Source organism: Alternaria ethzedia (assembly GCF_023757985.1).
Source record: "Alternaria ethzedia strain BMP 0044 chromosome Unknown scaffold_3, whole genome shotgun sequence".
In the NCBI taxonomy this organism is placed as follows: domain Eukaryota; kingdom Fungi; phylum Ascomycota; class Dothideomycetes; order Pleosporales; family Pleosporaceae; genus Alternaria; species Alternaria ethzedia.
Window position 1 is genome coordinate 751,735 of NW_026056196.1, and position 18,212 is coordinate 769,946.

The following is an 18,212-nucleotide window of genomic DNA, read 5'->3' on the forward strand; positions in this document are numbered from 1 at the left end:
CCATGTCCATCATGGCCTCTTCTTTCGGAACTGGCGAGGCTGAGGGTTTCTCGTAGCGCCGTACAGTGCCTCAGTCACCCATTCGCTAGCCGGCATGTCTCCTCATGCAGACTCGTTCACCGGTGGCAAGAGGATTGGCCCGAGACTGCGCTTTGGTGTTCCACGACTTCTGGCAAGGCTCATTGTTCATCGTTCATCGCTCATCGTTGGGGAGGGCGCCTACGCGTTGCTGCCGCCTAGCAAAACAATGCTTGGCACCTAAGTCAACCCTGGTACCGCGCCCTCATCAAGCAGTCGCGTTTTCGACAACACCACCACCCGCCTACTCTTGCAACATTGCAATACCGCACTTTCGTCGTATTGCAAATTTTCACACTCGTTCTTGCCCCCGCCCGCTGCCTCGTTGCAGCAGGCACTCGAAACAGCCATGGCGTCCGCCGCGCGGGTGCCCTTTCTTGAGCAGCAGTACTATCATATCGCGTTGCCCCGCAATGTACCTGGCCGCGAAGATGGCAACCTGCATCGCGTCGAAGAGGCTCTCTTGAAGCGTATGCTTGACGCCGTTGCGAGGCTTACCCCCCATGTCGCTGCAGATGTTGCTCCGCACGTCCAAGGACTGCGGAAAACATTGCTCGCGTGTCAAATACTCAATGTCGACGGAACCATCGGCAAGGCGGCGCTGATGAAAGAGCTTCGCGACTTCAGCCATGGGAAAATGCTTGTTCTGCACATCGCACCTCAGAACTGCGCTTTGCTCGTGTATCCCCACAATACTTCCGGCGAGCGCAACATCATTTTCGAAGCATTTGAGACATCCGCCACAGCCGACAAGGTGCTTGCTGCCAAAGGCGCGCTACAATGGGACTGTAAGTGACTGACATATACATCGGTGTCGCACATTTACTGATCTTGAACTTACATGTAGTCCCCGGCTGCGCGGTATCTGTCCCAGCATCCACTATCAACGAAGAAGCTTTCCAGGAAGCTGTCGCCAGTTTCATCGAACAAGCTAGCAGCGAGTCGGTCACAAAGTTTGCCGCTATCACCTGGAAGGCAGCCGCCACGATTCCCGAGATCCGAGACACCAGTGATCCCGCTCTCATATCTGGCCTGTTGATGACTATACTGGAGGCCAATGGCGCTGCAGTTGCAGTTCCACGTCTGCGAAAGCGAGTGCGTGACACAGTTACCTTTGATAATGCTCGGACACCATGGAGGAGATCCGCTTTCTATCTGGTCCTCCGAGTAGCAGTCCAGCGTTATTTGTATCACCACTTGGGTGCAGAGGTCGGAAGACTCCACTACAAGACATTGATGTGTCTCCTGCATGCGCAGCTATTGGAAGATGTGTTGAAGAAGATACCTCTTGATGCAGCCTTCTCACTCCGCCAGAAGCTAGGTCGTCGCCTCGCCAAGCTTACATCCGATGTCCATGGTGCCGATAGGTCCGCCTTCAACAGACATTCTAATCTCTTACTGTCCTTAAGCGGTAGTTTCGAATCCTCCCTGGCGACGACTGGTGGCTACTTGAAGCAAGTCTGGCGTAATTATAGCAAGTCGCGGGAGCGTGTTATCCCAAAGCTACGCCAGTACGCCCATCCTCATGAGTTCCAACTTCGTTTGATGAACAGCGGTAGGTTCTTGAAAGGAGTGCTAGTGGAACACGCACATTCTTCACGACCTCAACAACGGACTGCTCCCGAGCTTCTGCAGCTTTTTGAGCGATCTGTCGCTTCTGTCAGACCCTATATGCGAGCTTTGGAAAGCCATGTCGCTTCGTCAAGACTCCTCGAGGATGTTGTACTTCCTGCCAAGCGTTCAACGCAACCAGAAGGCCTCCGAGCGATCCGGTTGAGTAAGGTGATTCATGATTATGTCACCAACATCAACGCCGTAGACCACGCTTATCCTAACCAAAAGAGCCAGCAGTTGCTCCATCTCATGGAGCTCTGGGTTCTCATGGACAAGGATGCCGTAGCATGCTACCCGTTGCTCGAGGAGTACCATCCTGGGTTCGATCCAGATTTGTTGGATCCCATCCAGCTCCTTACAAACGAAGAGATGATTCGGAGTCAAAAAGTACGCATGTATTTGAAAGCTCGCTTTCGCGCACGATCGAGTGTGCAGTCTAGAACTATCTTCGACGATCCTGCCGACGATTGCTTTGCTGCACAGTATTACGATCGGGAAGACCATCAGGGCGAACTGTGTGCAATGCGAGAAGACATCGAGGCAAAAGCCGATATTGCATATGACGCGAAGCACATTGAATGGGAAGAGAAGAGTCAGCACCATGCTCAAACCATCGACAGGCGAAATGAGAAGGAGTGTATCTGGGATGCTTTCGTTGCCTGGGATGGCATGCCTGAGTCACGTCATCGCCTTCCTTGCGAATGGCATAACCTCAACCAAGAAGCTAAGGGCATCAGGATCCAGATCTACGAGCATCCGTTACCGAGTTATGAGCCGGCTGCCAAAGCAGCACTATTCGAGTTACAGTGCCCAGAAGTATTCGCCGCCTACCGAGACGCAACTTGGCTTATACTTTCGACTCTTTGTCGCGAGCCGACCGATAAGCTTGATCGGATGTCGCTTGTCCGGGAGTACTCACAGCTTCGCTCATACGTCAACAAAACCAGCTGTCGAGTGAGTCTGGGCTCGTACAAGAAGGCTCATCTAGAGTGTCATTACGCGAATTGGGGCTTTCCAATTGGGGTAGACGAAGTCATCCGGACCTGTGGCCTCAAGCCCAGGTACTACGACAGTGTTGGTGAGGTATGGACAGATAGATGCGGTAAAGCTTCCTTCTGGCATCATTTCCCCGTGAAGCTTCCCCTCAATTCGCCACTGCTGTCACTTGGACTCAATTACCTTCTGTGGCCGACATCCAACGAGATCCAGGCGAGCCAAGCTAGGTGCCCTCAAGGCGTTGGCGTTCATGAGTTTACGGCACTCCAAGGTCTCTTAGTCGGCACTCATTCAAGATGGCTCGACCTTCTCAGGGAACTGGGCTCAACCAATCTCAACTTTTCGTCCGAGTCCACATGGTCGCTCGTCTTGCGTTTGGTACTTCAGCTAGGGTCAGACCGTGCGGCCTTGACTGATTATACCGACACCCATCGCTCTCTCTTGGATGATGATCTTTGCAGCAAGCTTTTGCAGCAAGTCCGCTATCGATTGGAAGCGATCCGACGAAACTGGCGCGAGCCCGTACAGATGGAGATCCTCATCACTATCCTACTCAAGGTGACCTCACTGAGCCAAAGCATATCAATCTGCAACGACGGAAGGGAACTTCTCCATGAAGCCCGCAAGATCACCGACGGCTGGCGTCGCGAGCTGCAACCGATGGTTACGGAAGATCCAAACGTGTTACAGCCAGCTATATGGGCGTCACTCCTGTGCAAGCAGACAATGCACATTGACGACTGGTCGGGAGCCCCTGAGGGTCTTCGCATGTATGTTGATGCTTCAATTTCGCTTCGATACAACTTGGCCGGGAGATATGACACAATGCCGTTCAATATGCGCAACGCCATCGCTCAAGATACACTCTTCGCTTACGAGCATCGTGAGGCCACGAAAGAGGCCATCATGAGGAATGCAGAGACGTTCAGAGCTGCTTTAGACGCTGTATGGCATGTACCCGGGGAATACGACGTTACTGAGCCCGGTTTAGCAGTCATTCCTGACACTTGGTACCTGACATACACATTGCAGTCAACGGCTGAGCAGCACTCCTACTTTGTGCATTACGACTATGTCTACGGCACCCTGCTCATCGACGGTCAAGAGATGGGAACCCTTCCACAGTCGTACCGCATGAATGACACCTATCGACACGTCCTTGGTGATAAGAATCCAATCGTGTATCCTTCACCTCTACGTGGCATGGATTTCGCATTGTCAGAGCCCATACGTGGCCATCGAATTCATCTAGGCTACCGCAACAAGCGGCTGATTATTCGGGCTGACCAGGGCGGCGAGCTGCTCGAATTCATTCCTAGCCACGTCTTTGGCGTGGAAGGCCCTACGCCTGATCTTCCTAGACCGTTGGTTGAAACATGCTACCACTGGCTGCACGTCTACAGTGGTCATATCGAGATTCGCCAGAACGCTCCTTGGGCACTTAAGCAGGGAAATTGGTGGATACGTTGGCATCCATCCGGCTTCTACCATGCTGTTCGACGGTTCCAAGATCCATCGCAAACGACTTTGTTGGACACGGGAAGTGAATTGGTCAAGACCATTACCCGGATCTTCACTCACTTCGAATTTCCCTCCCAGATCCTGGTATTCGCGTCAACCAACGGAAGAATCTCCGTGGAGTTGAAGCGGATGGAATTGAGCTTTCATATCAACCGAGAAGGCTTGCTACACTCGTTGCGCCTCGGTGCCGTCATTCTACAAAACCAAGATGCGGGTACCTGGTATGGCCTCATGAACAAGATTGTCGTCCAATCTGTTGCCAACCGTCGGCAGAAGAGCATACTAATTCCTTGGGGAGGCATCCGGATTTCGAAAGACGGTCCTCATGTGTCCGTTGACATCGAGATGGGCCAAGGCATATATCTCAAATATGCGATCAATGATGTCTTGGGACGAATTGACTGTGCACCCGAACCTCGCCTCCTCTACATGAAAGCCTTGCTACATGCCTACACGTCACACGCGATATTTGATCCACTCACCCGGCGGACGGGGAAAGAAGAGGCTCTCTACCTACTCCAAACGGGTGCCTATCAACCTTGGAACCCGTTGTTACGCGATGAGATATCCACGTTGGAACGTATTGCAGAACTATCACCGAAGCGAGGGTATTACCCTCCAGATGCTAGGTGCATGGAGACAGTACTGTGGCGTTCTGAATGCACAGTGCACATGCAAGACGATCGGTATGTCAATGCGGTCGCCAAGATACTGCAAACGTCTTCCAACTTATCCCAGTTCTACCTCGACCGGGACATTCAGGAGACAATCAAACTTGACCTGGACATAGCTCATCTGGCTGCTCGAGCAGTCGCGAGGTCCGTCGATTGCGGAATGAAGAAAGATCACAGCTCAGACACTGCCTACAGCGCACGCGACGCCCGGAAAGCTTCACGAGATCGCCTGAATGTGCTTGAGATATCAAAGCTGCTCCAAGATTGGAAGTCAACTTGCTCACTGGACACAACACTGATCGCACTCCTTCACGATGCTCCAGTTGTGGGCGGTTATGACAAATTCTACCGCAAGTGTCTGCTTACCGACCACCTTGCTGTCGACATCAGAACTGAGTGGGGCGCGCTTGCTCAGAGGTCACTACAATGTAGTGTCGACGATAGGTTTGGCCTGATGTTCCTGCTAGGAACCATCGCGTTCTCGTCAGATGTGGACCTAAACCTTCTGCGTGTGCTCATATCTTTCGCAATGATTCCGGAGATCCGGGCCATTGCAGTTCCTTCCCATGCCGCCTACTTTCACTTTCGAGTGGATGGAGCGCCTCCTGTGTCCTACTTGATATCGCTTATGGAGAAAGCACGGAAGCCATTCGCCGAGACCGGCTTTAAGAAACGTTCACAGCTAGTGAAAGCCGAAAGCTTACATGGCCCCGGTGTCGATCGAGCCTGCGAGCTACTGGCCAGCTCAGTGGTGGAGCAATGGCCAACTCCCGACATCGACCCGGCACTATTGGTCGCGATTGACCCGACATACCTCGACATCGAACAGGCTCTAGCTGATGTAGCTCCTGAATGGATCCGCCTTACGCGCAATCATGAGTTGGCGCTATATCTAGAGCAGGTACAGGAGGCACTCTTCCGTGTGACTGCTGATCGCACAGAGCTTGGCGCAGACGTTGAAGTAACTCCATACACGGAGCTGCTGCCATTTGCCCTGTATTCTACGAGATCTAGGCAGTACGATGACCTCTCGCTTTCAGACCTGTTGAAGGCTCCAATTGTCAACGCTGCATCGCCAAGGGAGGTGCGTTCTCTCGCTGCCAGCTCCTATGCCGGAGCTTTGGCTGTCAGATCGGGTAATATTGCGCATCATCCTGTCAAGACACACCACTTCATGGATACCCTTCAAGGCAAGAAGGTAGCAATCCATCCTCGAGTACCCAATGCGCAGCCGCGAGAGATTGGAGTTCTTAGGGGTATTGTCGCCAACTTCAAAGACCCGGCTTCTTTCGTGCAGTGCAGATATGCGAAAGAAATGAACGCGAGCATTGATGCTCTCCAGAAGCGAATCTCGCATGTACAGCACACAGCTCATGGCACTCATCCTCAGATCACAACAGAGAATATTGTATCGGTCAGAGACTCAGCAATAGCAGTAGTTGAACGACTCCGCAATGCTCTCTATCTGCATGATCCGCAAGCAAAATGGCTTCAGATGGCGGATACTTGGCCTAGGCTGACAACAGTGGAGCTTCTCACGGAGCTTCGAATCGCTTCCGGCACCACTTTCGGTAGTGGCACCAAAGAGGCAATTGTAGCTTTCGGTGTGGCTGTAAGCAGACTTCAACGACTACTTCGGATACAAGATGCCCAGAAGAGGGCAAAGAATCAGCAAGAGCGGGACGAATGGGCGAATGAAGGCCATAGCAATTGGAACCCAGAAGACTATACGGACTGGCTACTACTGGAGATCGACGGTGACATTCTCATCCGAGAAGAGCAGGTACAAGTTGCCCTGGCGACAATTTCACCGCAATCGGACGAAAACTCAGTTCTGCAACTTTTGATGGGTAAAGGCAAGACGTCATGTATTCTTCGTAAGTATCAGTGTCGTTATCTAGATCTTCCTCAACTGACTTTCCGCAGCCATGGTAGCGTCACTTCTTGCTGATCGGACCGATCTCGCTCGCGTTGTGGTTCCAAGAGCTCTCTTACTCCAGTCAGCGCAAGTGATGCAAGCCAAACTAGGCGGACTAGTGGATCGCGAGCTCATGCATATACCCTTTTCTCGAAAGACTCCTCCTACCAAGGCGTTGATGAGTTTGTACGGAAAGATTCATGCACGCTTGAAAGATCGTCGCGGTGTGCTTATTGCGTTGCCTGAGCATGTGCTCTCGTTCAAGCTGAGTGGACTACAACAACTCTGTGACGACAACCTCAAAACAGCCTCTATGATGATCGACACACAGCGCTGGCTTGATCGACATACCCGCGATGTTCTGGACGAATGCGACGTTTCGTTAGCAATCAGGACGCAACTCATTTACCCATCCGGTACGCAGACTACAGTGGACGGCCACCCGATGCGATGGCAGGTCATCCAGGCATGTCTTCACTTGGTGAAAGACTTCGCCTCAAACGTCCAGTCACGTTATCCTCGCAGCATTGAGGTGGTCAATCGTGGCAGCAACGGGTTTCCTCTCATTTATTTCTTGCGCAAAGACGCCGAGGATTACTTGATCGAGCTGTTGGTTAGGATCATCTGCAAGGGTCAGACTCCGTCGATACTGCCTTGTGCCGAGTACCCAGCCGCTCTCGTCAGAGATGTACAGGACTACATCTCGAAACCAACTGTGCGCGGTCAAACAACATCCAGGATCACCACCTTCTTCCGAGACAAGCCAACTTTGATGCGGACTGTCAACTTGCTTCGTGGAATGTTTGTGCATCGTATCTTGATAACGACCCTCCGCAAGCGCTGGAATGTGCAATATGGCCTGCATCCAACCCGCGCACCTATCGCAGTGCCGTACCTAGCCAAGGGTGTACCATCTCCTACAGCTGAATGGGGGCATCCTGATGTTGCAATCACCTTGACGTGTCTGTCATTCTACTATCAAGGCCTGACTGGCTCTCAATTCAAGGAAGCCTTTGCCCACCTGGTCAAGACGGACGAACCCAGTATCCAGTACGAGAAGTGGTTTCCCAAGGGCGTGGACATCCCGAAAGAGCTAGATGACTATGCCGCCATCAACGCCGAAGACATGCGGCAACTGAGCGATCTCTATCAGGTCGTGCGCTTCAGTGCCTCCCTCATGGACTTCTACTTGAACAACTTTGTGTTTCCCAAATACGCGAAGACCTTCAGCCTCAAGCTTCAGGCATCTGGCTGGAACCTTTTCCCGTCCTTTCAGGGTACCACGGGAGCCCGTATCACTGGCTTTTCTGGCACAAACGATTCGAGGCACCAGCTTCCTCTGCTAGTGCAACAGCAAGATCTTCCTCAACTAGCGCATACCAATGCGGAAGTTCCTTACTATCTGCTGGCGCCTCGCAATCAGTCATACATACGCATGATCTTTGGGAACGGAGCGCGATGGACTGAAAAGGACCTGCTCGAGAACCTCGCTAATCGCCACACGCATGTTATGAAGAATGGCACCTACCAAACTCATCATCTCCCAAACAACCTGAGTAACTTCAATCAAGATGGACGCATACGAATTCTGATTGATGCCGGCGCTCAAGTTCTCGAGCACTCGAACAAAGACTTCGCCAAAGCCTGGCTTGATGCCGACCATGATGCCGCAGCAGCTGTGTACTTTGACGATGATCATCGTGTATGGGCATTGTATCGTACAGGGAGATGCGTACCACTCGTCGCATCACCATTTGTCGACGATCTAGATCGATGCGTCGTGTACCTAGACGAGAGCCACTGCAGAGGTACCGACATCAAGTTTCCACCTCATGCGAGGGCCGCCTTGACGCTCGGGCAACACTTGACAAAGGACACGTTGGTACAGGCTGCCATGAGACTCCGACTGCTCGGTCAAACCCAGTCAATTACGTTCTTTTCTCCTGTTGAGGTCCATCAGGGTATACTGGACCGCTTGCCAAAGGGCACCAGTGAGTTTCACCAACCCACTTCGGGTGATGTCCTTAGATGGGTGTTTGGCCAGACCTGCGACACTATGGAACAGCTCGAGCCCTCCTATTTTGCACAGACGTCGCAGTATCTGCAGCAAGAGCAAGCCCGGTTGGAATATCCTGATTACCTGCATGATGCTTCATCGCGAGATGCTTATCTCGCAACGGTCCGTATAAAAGAGGCACTCTCTTTGAAACAGCTATACGAGCCAAAAGGTGAACGTCACCGGCGGGCTGGTCCTAACACTGCCACCATCGCCTGGAAACCTTCGCTGCAAAATATCTATACTGAGCTTGTGAACCGCAAGAAACACTTTCAGGATCGAGGTTCGGCCGTCCATGCATCAGCTCTAGAGGAAGTGGAAATTGAGCAGGAGCGCGAGACTGAGCGCGAGGTAGAGATCGAGGTCGAAAACGTTCGTGAAGTACAACAAGCCCTTCTTTTCAGCCCATACAAGACAAAGAAACTACACGAAGACATTCGACATTTCGCAGAGTTCGGGCGTCTCGTCCCTGGGAGCGATGCCTATCAACCTCTGTTTTCGGTATTGGGACGGATGACTTCACTCGGCCTCAAGCATACGGTCTATTCGTCGATGAAGTCCGGTTCGTGGATCTCAGCTGAGTTCTCTCGTACAATCGAGGTCTACACTCCCAACGACAATTACATCCGTTCCTCTCATTGGATTCTTTGGAGCACAGTCAGCCAGCAAGCACTCCTTGTTAGCCCTGAGGAAGCCAATCAGCTCATCCAGATCATGCAAGAGCAACAGGACCTTCAAGATAGTATCGACGTCCACCTCATCATCTATGCTGCACCCGTCACACGAAGGATGCTTCACTTCAACCAGCTTGACTACTATGCGATACCGGCGCTACCTGCAGACTTCAAAGCTCCCGTCTGGCTTCGGGTCGAGATGGGGATTTTCGCTGGGCGTCTCTACCTCGAGTGGGATGAGTACTACCTATTGCTGGAGTACCTTGGCCTCGATGAGAACCTATCCCAGCACCCAGAGAAGGATGCATTCGCAAAGAAGCCTCTGACTTTTGGTACGTATTCTCCGAACCTGTAACAGAAAACAGTTTTACTAACTATGGTGCACAGTACACGAATGGCTTGCTCTGCGCCGCAAGGGTCAAGACTTCGAGCACACCCCCATGGGTTTCGTTACTACTGGCAAGCCGCTTACAGAGAATCATCCGTTCTTCCGCAAGCTCGCTCTTGGAGACGATCCGGCTTTGCGTCAGCATGTCGCCCGAGCTGTACCCGGTCAGCTTGATGCTCAAGACGAGGAAGATCACGATGACCACGACGATGAGGAGGAGTTTGTTCCGGCTGTTGAGCACGTTGACGACTCGGAAGGCGAGGACGAAGGGTTTGAGTCGAGTGGCGATGAGGCCTTCTTGGATGCGGAGGAAGGGGAGTAGACTTAGGTGCTCTGCGCACCAGTTGGTCTATGTATAATAGCACGATAGTAACAGGAAAAGGCTCACGCGCGATTCGCGATGGGCTTGAAACAAATGCCCTGCATCTGCATGACGTGAAGACAAGCACCTTGACTAAGGACCTTAGTACATTGAACACCCTAGAGCTTACATTGACACCAGTTTTTTCAATTTGTTCATTCTGTTTCAATGCAGTCTTCAGACAGGCTCAAGGGTTTTCCCTGCATGAGGTATAAGCCTGCGTACGATAAGGTGTTACAATGCGATGGGTCGGGAGCCTGGTGGACGGGATACGGAGATTGCGGGAAAGGGCCAGATGCGAAGTTAATATATCCTGATTAGCCGATCCGGTCGACTGGTACTAAATGTAGCTATATCCATATAGTATGGTACAAGTGAAGGGTATTTCGGCATGTACGACAAAAGTACATATTGGGCGCGTCCCGCATTTAAGCATCCTTCATTCTTCTTCAAGAATCTCTCTCCCATTCTTGGCTGATGTGGCGGTGCCTCGTCCGGATATGCGGCTCTGCGAAGCCACACCTTTGGCGCCAAGCATCTCCAAGACCTGCAACGTGTGTCTGTCCAACTCGGGTCCGGCGGTGGAACGGGGCTGATCGTGCTCATACGGATTCGGTCGAGCTGACGCGGGTGTACATGGGGAAGCGTGTGGTCTTCCATACGGCGAACTTCCTCACTGCAAAACTGCAAGGTATAAGTCTCCATTCTGTATGATTCCAAGGTCCGTCTTCTTAACGCCGCTCCGTCTATCGCGCTTCTATGGTACTACTGCGAGTGTATGGAAAGAACTTACTATATGACGAATAGCACAAAGATCAGGACGAAGACGTTGGCAATGGGGTGCGAGACGGTCTGGTGGAGCATGCTCTTCGCACCTGAGGTACGGTCGCCGCTCTCGGCTTTCTTTGCGAGGTCAATGACCCATTGTGCTGCCTCGTCACCGAACAGGTCGAAGTAGTTCAGGTGCTTGGACATGTCCTTGTCCTTGGTATGAGGTGCGCAAATAGGGTCTCCAGGCTGGCAGTACTCGCGGAGCTTGCCAGCGTCAGCGTAGGGTTGGAGACCGGCGTTCTGCTCCGCGGTTCGTGGTGCGCCGCCATCCGAGATCTCGCCGCCGCCGTGGGTGAAGGACTGGTTTGCGGATCGTCGCGTAGGGCCGAAAGCAAGTGCTGCTACGACTGTGAAGATGTTAGTTCAGGCCTGAATATTGAGAGAAGATTGAAGTCGCACCCTTGGATCCGGGCGCACTTGAGATGTTCATGGGCGGGTTGTCTTCCTGAGTGCAGCCCCAGAGTGGACCGCCGCCACCACCGAGGACGTCGAGCGCAACACTTCCACCCTGGCTGAAGCCCATCACGATCAGGTGGCTGTCAGGACACCTCGCAGTGTAGTTCCTCATTTGCTCGGCGCCATTCATGGCCCCCTCGTGCGACGATATGCACCAGCGCTCTCCGCCGTTCATGGCCCAGTATTGCACATCCTCATATCCGCAGGCCTTGGGGTTTTCCTTGGTGTTGAGCGCATTGCACACTTTGCCGACTGTCTCGATGACGTGGCCCGGGTATGGCGAGGTAGAGCCGCGGGCGAGGAAATGATGGTAGGTTTGGCATTCGTCGGTCTTGAGGGCCTCAAACTGGGGGCAGTCTTCGAGCTTGGTGCACACGGCGAATGCGGTGGAGGCGTACAAAAGCGCCGAAAGCGCTATCCGGGGTATCATGGTGAATGTGGAGAATGAGAGGAGGAAGCGACGCAAAAATGAGTGACTCGTCAACGACGGAAATAGCGGCAGGTATCTCGGGGGCGGATTATCGAACAAGCAGGGAACACGGCAGACTCTCGCTCAAACACACGGCAAAGGGAAAGTCGGCGGAAGGTGACAAGATGGAGAAGCCGTGGAAGCAACGTCGAAGATGAGGTGGGGACTAGCCATCGATCTCGTTTCACCTCCTGTCATTCCTGGGGAAAGGCATGCGCGTACCACAACGTGCCAAGCAGGGAGTCGACATGCTTGACGCTCCTGCGTGGCCCCGAAAGGTTTGAGAATGGTGATGATAGTCGTAGGCCAAGCTTTTTGGCGCCGTCCCGCCCGGAAAGAACGGCTATTAGGGCCCCCGTGCGCCTCACAGCCGCCTCACAGCCACTCCTGCGCCGCACCTTGGGAACCTGCAGAGGGTACAGTACGTGCGGAAACGCGAGACATTCGTCGCGATAAGAAAGAAGAAGAAGCGCACAGTGTAAGATCGCGATTGTGGCCGAGTTTAAAGGATCGGTGGATCGAAGATCGCGTATGAGGAAGCGACAGATGGGAAAATGAAGGCGCATGACTCAGCTGACGCGTAACCCGAAATGCGTGCCCACTCGATAGGGGCCTCTCGTCAACTCCTACTCCATGCGACCAACAACCGACAATACCCACGACTTCATCCCACACTGACTTCAATATCTTACTCTCGTCTGACCTACCTGCTCCAGATATTGCGGAGAGATACTCGGTCTTCCCCACGTCTTACTGACTGAATTAACAGCCTTCCTGGCCAGCAAGGTCTATTCCAAGAGCGACACGGTTCATCTTTCCCAAGCGACATGCCAGCAGCAGAACACTGCGTCTTCCTATGCGACTTCCCTTGCGACATGCGACTCCACAGATACAACCAAATCGGTACCTTGCAGCGGAACCGGAGTAATGATTGACGTGCTGCGACCCATGGAAACCGTACTGTTCGCTATTTCGATTCAATACCTTATGCAACCATCTACCGAAATCCACGGCTCAGTGTCTTCCTACAGCGACCATTGAAGGAGATGACATTTCTCGACCGGGTTCTTCATCTCGCCCGCGGCCTCTAGTATGGGATGAGAGTCCCTCTGGACATGTCTGCGAACCTATCAACACTCGAAGCGGACATCTGCCGTCGAAGTTTATCGCATAAGAGTGGCCTTGGCTCCCCCAACTCCTCCGCCATGCCAACCGTCCGTGCACTCCGGTTTTCAAGTGCCTCACTTTCACTGGATGTAACATGATGAGATTATGGACTGCAGCCGATGTTTTACCGCGCGAAATTTTCGCATTCACTGCCAATGCGACTCGGCATGTCCTTGTCGCGGATGGATCCTTCGGGCTCCTTCCCATTTCGTCCCGGAGATGGCCTATACACTGAATCAACGTCTGTCCATCGTCTGAATACTCGGAAGGTTCCTGTAATCTGGGACACGCTTCCACCTACACATGGCTGTTTGAGGATTCGGGCTTGATGGACATCATCACAACATGCCCAGACCGATGACGACAGCGGCCAAGCTGTCGGGTCTGACACCGGGCTGCTTCGGCGCGGTTCTCGCGTTGTCAGATGCGGCTCTCGCTAGCGCGGTCGCTCCCGACGTGGATGACCATCAGACGTCACCAAGACCCTTCTCCGCATCACGTTGCATCGTTTGATAGGAACGGCAGCGTGGGAAGGTTGCGCATCGTCCGGAAGGACCCAGCGTGCCGCACTTGCGCGTTTCGCGAAACACCAGCTCGGTTCCTTTACTAACAGCTTCATCTATACGGCATCTAGGGAGGCCCACATACCTGAAGTGGATAAAAGTACCATTCCGTCTCCACGCCTCCGCGAGACCCTGCCTCCAAGTCCAGCCATTATTGGGTGCACAGTCCCCGTTAAAGTGCGGACGCATTCTACGATACGCTACTACCAGCTACTGTCTTGGTCCGCGTGCGATGTGCGTTAATACGTAATTCTCCATGTCCTTGGTTTCCTCCACGCTGCGCTGTGACCAGTCTATCGTTCTTTCCCGCATCTATTTATCTTCTCAACTTAGCCCTCATCAAACGTCTCCATTGACAAGTTCGTTTCTTGGTCGCATCTTCGTTGTCATTTCGATTCCCCTGTCTCGACCACACTGTAAGTGCTTGGTCTCCCTCTAACCATGGATTACAAAGACGTCCCTTCTGCCCACGGCAACGTTCCCATGCAACATACACACGACCTCGACAACAAGCCCAAAGCTCTCAATGATCTGCCCGTATCTGCCCAGCGACCTACAGTAGCCCTTGCCGCAGACCCTACTCACGATCCGGAAGACCCTTTGCGACAAAAGAAGCACGGAGACCCCGAAAAGCTCGAAACCTCATCCGAACACGACACGAACCTAGGCGACGTATCCGATATCCAGAATGCAAGCAAACGCCCCACAAGCAGTGCAGGAACGAAGAAACTCAACACAACACAAACTGTCATTATCTTCATGACGAATGAGATCGGCATCGGTATCTTGTCATTGCCAGCCGCTCTAAACACCCTTGGATTCTTCCCTGGTATCATTGCCATTGTCGGAATGGGAATGCTTAGCTTGTACACTGCCTACAATCTCGTTCAGTACTGGCGCAAGTTTCCCTACATGCTCAACATTGTCGACTACGGACGCGTCCTCGGCGGTCCCTGGCTCGAAGCCGTCTTTGCCATTGGTTTCCTCATCAACATGGCTCTCATCAGCGCATCGGCAGTGGTCACTATCTCGATCGGTCTCAACACCGTCAGCGAACACGCGACCTGCACGGTCGCCTTCTCGGTCGTCGCGGCCATTGCCATGTGGGCCATGTGCGTACCGCGTAGCATGCGTTTCGTGTCATGGGCATCGTGGCCCTGCACCATCTCCATCTTCTCGGCCGTCATGTTCGTCATGATTGTGCTTGGTGTTCAGGGTCCCCGCAACGCGGGAGCACCTCTCAACCTGAAAGCTATCGGAAGTCCCACGTTCACTGAAGCTGTCGCGGCGTTCCTAAACATCGCCTTTGCTTTCAGCGGCAATCAAGCGTTTCCGACTGTCCTTGCTGAGATGGAGGACCCCTCGCGCGACTACCCACGCGCTGTTACCATTGAGAAGTGCGCCACTACCACCATCTACTGCATCGTCGCTGCGGTCGTCTACGCCCTTTCCGGTGAATCTGTCGCTTCGCCAGCGCTCGGATCTCTCCAACCCTTGATGGCAAAGGTCGCTTACGGAATCATCTTTGTTGGACTCCTTGGCACTGGTTTGGTGTTCGGCATGACCGCCGCGCGCTACCTGCACGTCTTCTTCCTGCGCGAGATCGGCACTCGCCAGGCCAAGAAAGATGGAAGCTTCAACGCCGAAGTCTCATCTGGCGCTTCCGGGTCGTCGCGTGGCCGCCGCGCTTCCATCGCAATGGGTGACGTCGGTAACAAGACTGAATGGGCTGTCTGGATCTTCTCGGTTACCCTGTTCTGGGTCGTCGTGTGGATCCTCGCCAACGCCATCCCGGTGTTCAGCTCCCTTCTCAACATTTCCGCCGCGCTTCTGCTCTCATGGTTCACTTGGGGTGTTACCGTGCTTTTCTGGTTCCATCTCAACTGGAACGGCAAGTGGCGATCAAGTACGAAGAAGCTTGCGACGGCCGCTCTCAACGTGTTCATCATGTCGGTCACGCTCTTCATGATGGTACCTGGCATGTACGCCAGTATCCGCGCTTTGATGAACACGTTTGCCACCACAGATGTTAACGGCGCATTTACATGTGCGGACAACAGCATCTTGTAAAGACTTTATGTTTTTCTGTATATATGAATTAAGCTTTTACGTTCACAGGCTACGAAGTAGTCCACCTCAAATATCTCGCTTTGTTCCTTTCACAGCCTCGCCACAGTGTCCAGTTTGCCTACAGACGCTAACTCGACGCGTCGCAAAGCGCAAGACATCGAGAGTCATGCGCGTTGGTCATTCACGAACTGTCGTGACAGGTGAACGCGACTGCCTTTTCGGGAGATAGGTCCCGGTCACCACCGAGGAACGACCGCGACTACCAAACGACAACCGCTGAACGCACATTCAGGTCCCAGTATATGCCTCCGGATAGTATCAAGACGTTCCTTACACTTCTGACACTGGTTTGGCAGGTCTCTGTCGTGAGTACCCACATAACAGAACATGGTCGAGGCATGACATCACCCGCGCATCATCCCGACATCCACTTCAAACATCACGCCGTTTTGCCGCCTATGCATTAGGGTCTTATGGACCTATTCCCGAACTTGTAGTACCCATGCAGGAACAACCGCTGCGTATAGGCCGGAAATGAATGTAAGAATCATCGCCGCATCATACAAGGTGCTCGCCATGATGCCAACGACTTGCCGTGTCGTCGATCTACATGCTGCGCGAGTATAACAATAGAGATTAGGACGCGCTGTCTCGATTTCAGGTCCAAGCAAGATTCTTCTGTCATACTACAATCCAAGTACTATTAAATCGCGAAGATGCAGCACGTCCTTCAAGCTGGTCTATCCTCTGGGATGTCAGCCGTCACTGGCATCCACAGCGGCAAGCACACCAAGCCCAATCCAGTCGACCCTTCCTTTGATGGTCTCGCAGCCGTCATGCCAGAAGACTGGATCCCAATCGCCGACAAAAAGGTCACATACAAGGGCAAGAACGGAGATGTCTACGCTCCGCAACTGTGCATCGGCGCCTGGCCTTGGGGCGACACTTCTACCTGGCACTGGAAGCCCGAGGAAGAGCCCCATGTCGCCGCAGCATGGAAGCACTGTGTTAGCAAAGGAGTCAACTTCATCGACACCGCCCAAGTCTACGGCACAGGCATGAGCGAGACAATCTGCGGAAGACTAGTCAAGGACATGCCAAGAGACAGCTTCGTCATGCAAGACAAGTACTTTGTCGTACCCCAAGCAAAAGACGTCCTGCATCCTACTATGGCCCCCCTCAAGAAGCTCGAAACCTCACTCAAGAACTTCGGCCTCGATTACATCGACATTTACCTCGTCCATGGCCCCATTCACCTTCAAACCATTCCTATGATCGCCAAAGGTATGGCTGAGTGCGTGGAAAAGGGCATGACCAAAACCGTTGGAGTGGCAAACTACAGTCTCGCAGACATGATCAAAATGCAAGACGAACTAGCCAAATACGGCGTCCCACTCGCCATCAACCAAGTCGAATACTCCGTCCTCCGTCGCGAACCCGAACTGTCTGGTCTCCTCCAGGCCTGCAAAGAACGCGGTATCGTCTTGCAGTCCTACTCCTCGCTCGCCCAGGGTCGTTTGACTGGCAAATACACGGCTGATAACCCACCACCAAAGTCATACCGCTTCTCCAGCTACGATATGAAGGATATCGAGCCGGTTAACGCGGTGCTGAAGAAGATTGCGGATAAGCATGGTGTACCTCAGAGTGCTGTTGCGCTGAACTACAACATGTGCAAGGGTATCACGCCGGTATGTGGTGTGAGGAAGGAGGAGCAGGCTGTCAGCAATTGTGCGGCGCTGGGATGGAGGTTGAGCAATGAGGAGATTAGGGAAATTGATGGGGTTAGCTTTCAGGGCCATACTACGAGTCTGTGGCAGCAGGGTTAGACGTGAATGGTTGAGATAGGGTTTCATCTAGTGCTAGTATGCCAAAGCAACAACCTGAGTAACCTCTCCAAATTCTACTCCACTCCCAGTAACGAAACGAGAACCATATCCATGTTGCTATCATTGCTGAACAGCTACACTCGGGCCGAACTCGCCACTCTGACAGAAAAGATGCTCTCTGTACATAGCCATGGAGCCCCAGTTCTGTGTACCCACGCGTCGTATTCCTTCTTGTAGTGAGGGTGATCACACATATTGCGCCAGCGCCAGCGATTGGGCTTGGCAAAATCGTCCATCCACGGTTCAGATGCCTCGGACTTGACCACTATGTCTACATTGAGCCCCTTGCTGTCATCATGAATCCATATTCCTTCGACAGCATTGTCGAGATACTCGCTCCATCGACTCTGAGAGGCAGTGAGACGGCGCAAACCCGTAGATGGAACTCGAAAGTTATTGATTAATATATGGAAGTGCCTGTCGATGTTGGATGCTCTATAATACGTTCTGAACTCATCCGAACGCACAGGCATATTCGAGCGGAAAG

At 52.9% G+C, this 18,212-nt stretch overlaps 4 protein-coding genes across 4 annotated transcripts; 3 read left to right on the forward strand and 1 right to left on the reverse strand.

The window, feature by feature from the left end:
- Positions 1 to 427: 427 nt before the first annotated feature.
- J4E87_001748 (uncharacterized protein) lies at positions 428 to 10,241 on the forward strand (the record flags this gene model as incomplete). The annotated part of the gene is made up of 4 exons (XM_049373389.1): positions 428 to 866; positions 926 to 6,760; positions 6,810 to 9,863; positions 9,919 to 10,241. The coding sequence occupies 4 exons, from the start codon at positions 428 to 430 to the stop codon at positions 10,239 to 10,241; spliced, it is 9,651 nt and encodes a 3,216-aa protein (XP_049236759.1).
- Positions 10,242 to 10,882: 641 nt separating this feature from the next.
- J4E87_001749 (uncharacterized protein) lies at positions 10,883 to 11,997 on the reverse strand (the record flags this gene model as incomplete). Its single annotated transcript, XM_049373390.1, has 3 exons — positions 10,883 to 10,964; positions 11,074 to 11,458; positions 11,511 to 11,997. 3 exons carry the CDS (start codon positions 11,995 to 11,997, stop codon positions 10,883 to 10,885), a joined length of 954 nt encoding a protein of 317 aa, XP_049236760.1.
- Positions 11,998 to 14,207: 2,210 nt separating this feature from the next.
- On the forward strand, positions 14,208 to 15,836 carry J4E87_001750 (uncharacterized protein; the record flags this gene model as incomplete). The annotated part of the gene is made up of 1 exon (XM_049373391.1): positions 14,208 to 15,836. The coding sequence occupies one exon, from the start codon at positions 14,208 to 14,210 to the stop codon at positions 15,834 to 15,836; it is 1,629 nt and encodes a 542-aa protein (XP_049236761.1).
- A 716-nt stretch (positions 15,837 to 16,552) lies between these two features.
- On the forward strand, positions 16,553 to 17,665 carry J4E87_001751 (uncharacterized protein; the record flags this gene model as incomplete). Its single annotated transcript, XM_049373392.1, has 1 exon — positions 16,553 to 17,665. The coding sequence occupies one exon, from the start codon at positions 16,553 to 16,555 to the stop codon at positions 17,663 to 17,665; it is 1,113 nt and encodes a 370-aa protein (XP_049236762.1).
- Between the last annotated feature and the right edge of the window lie 547 nt (positions 17,666 to 18,212).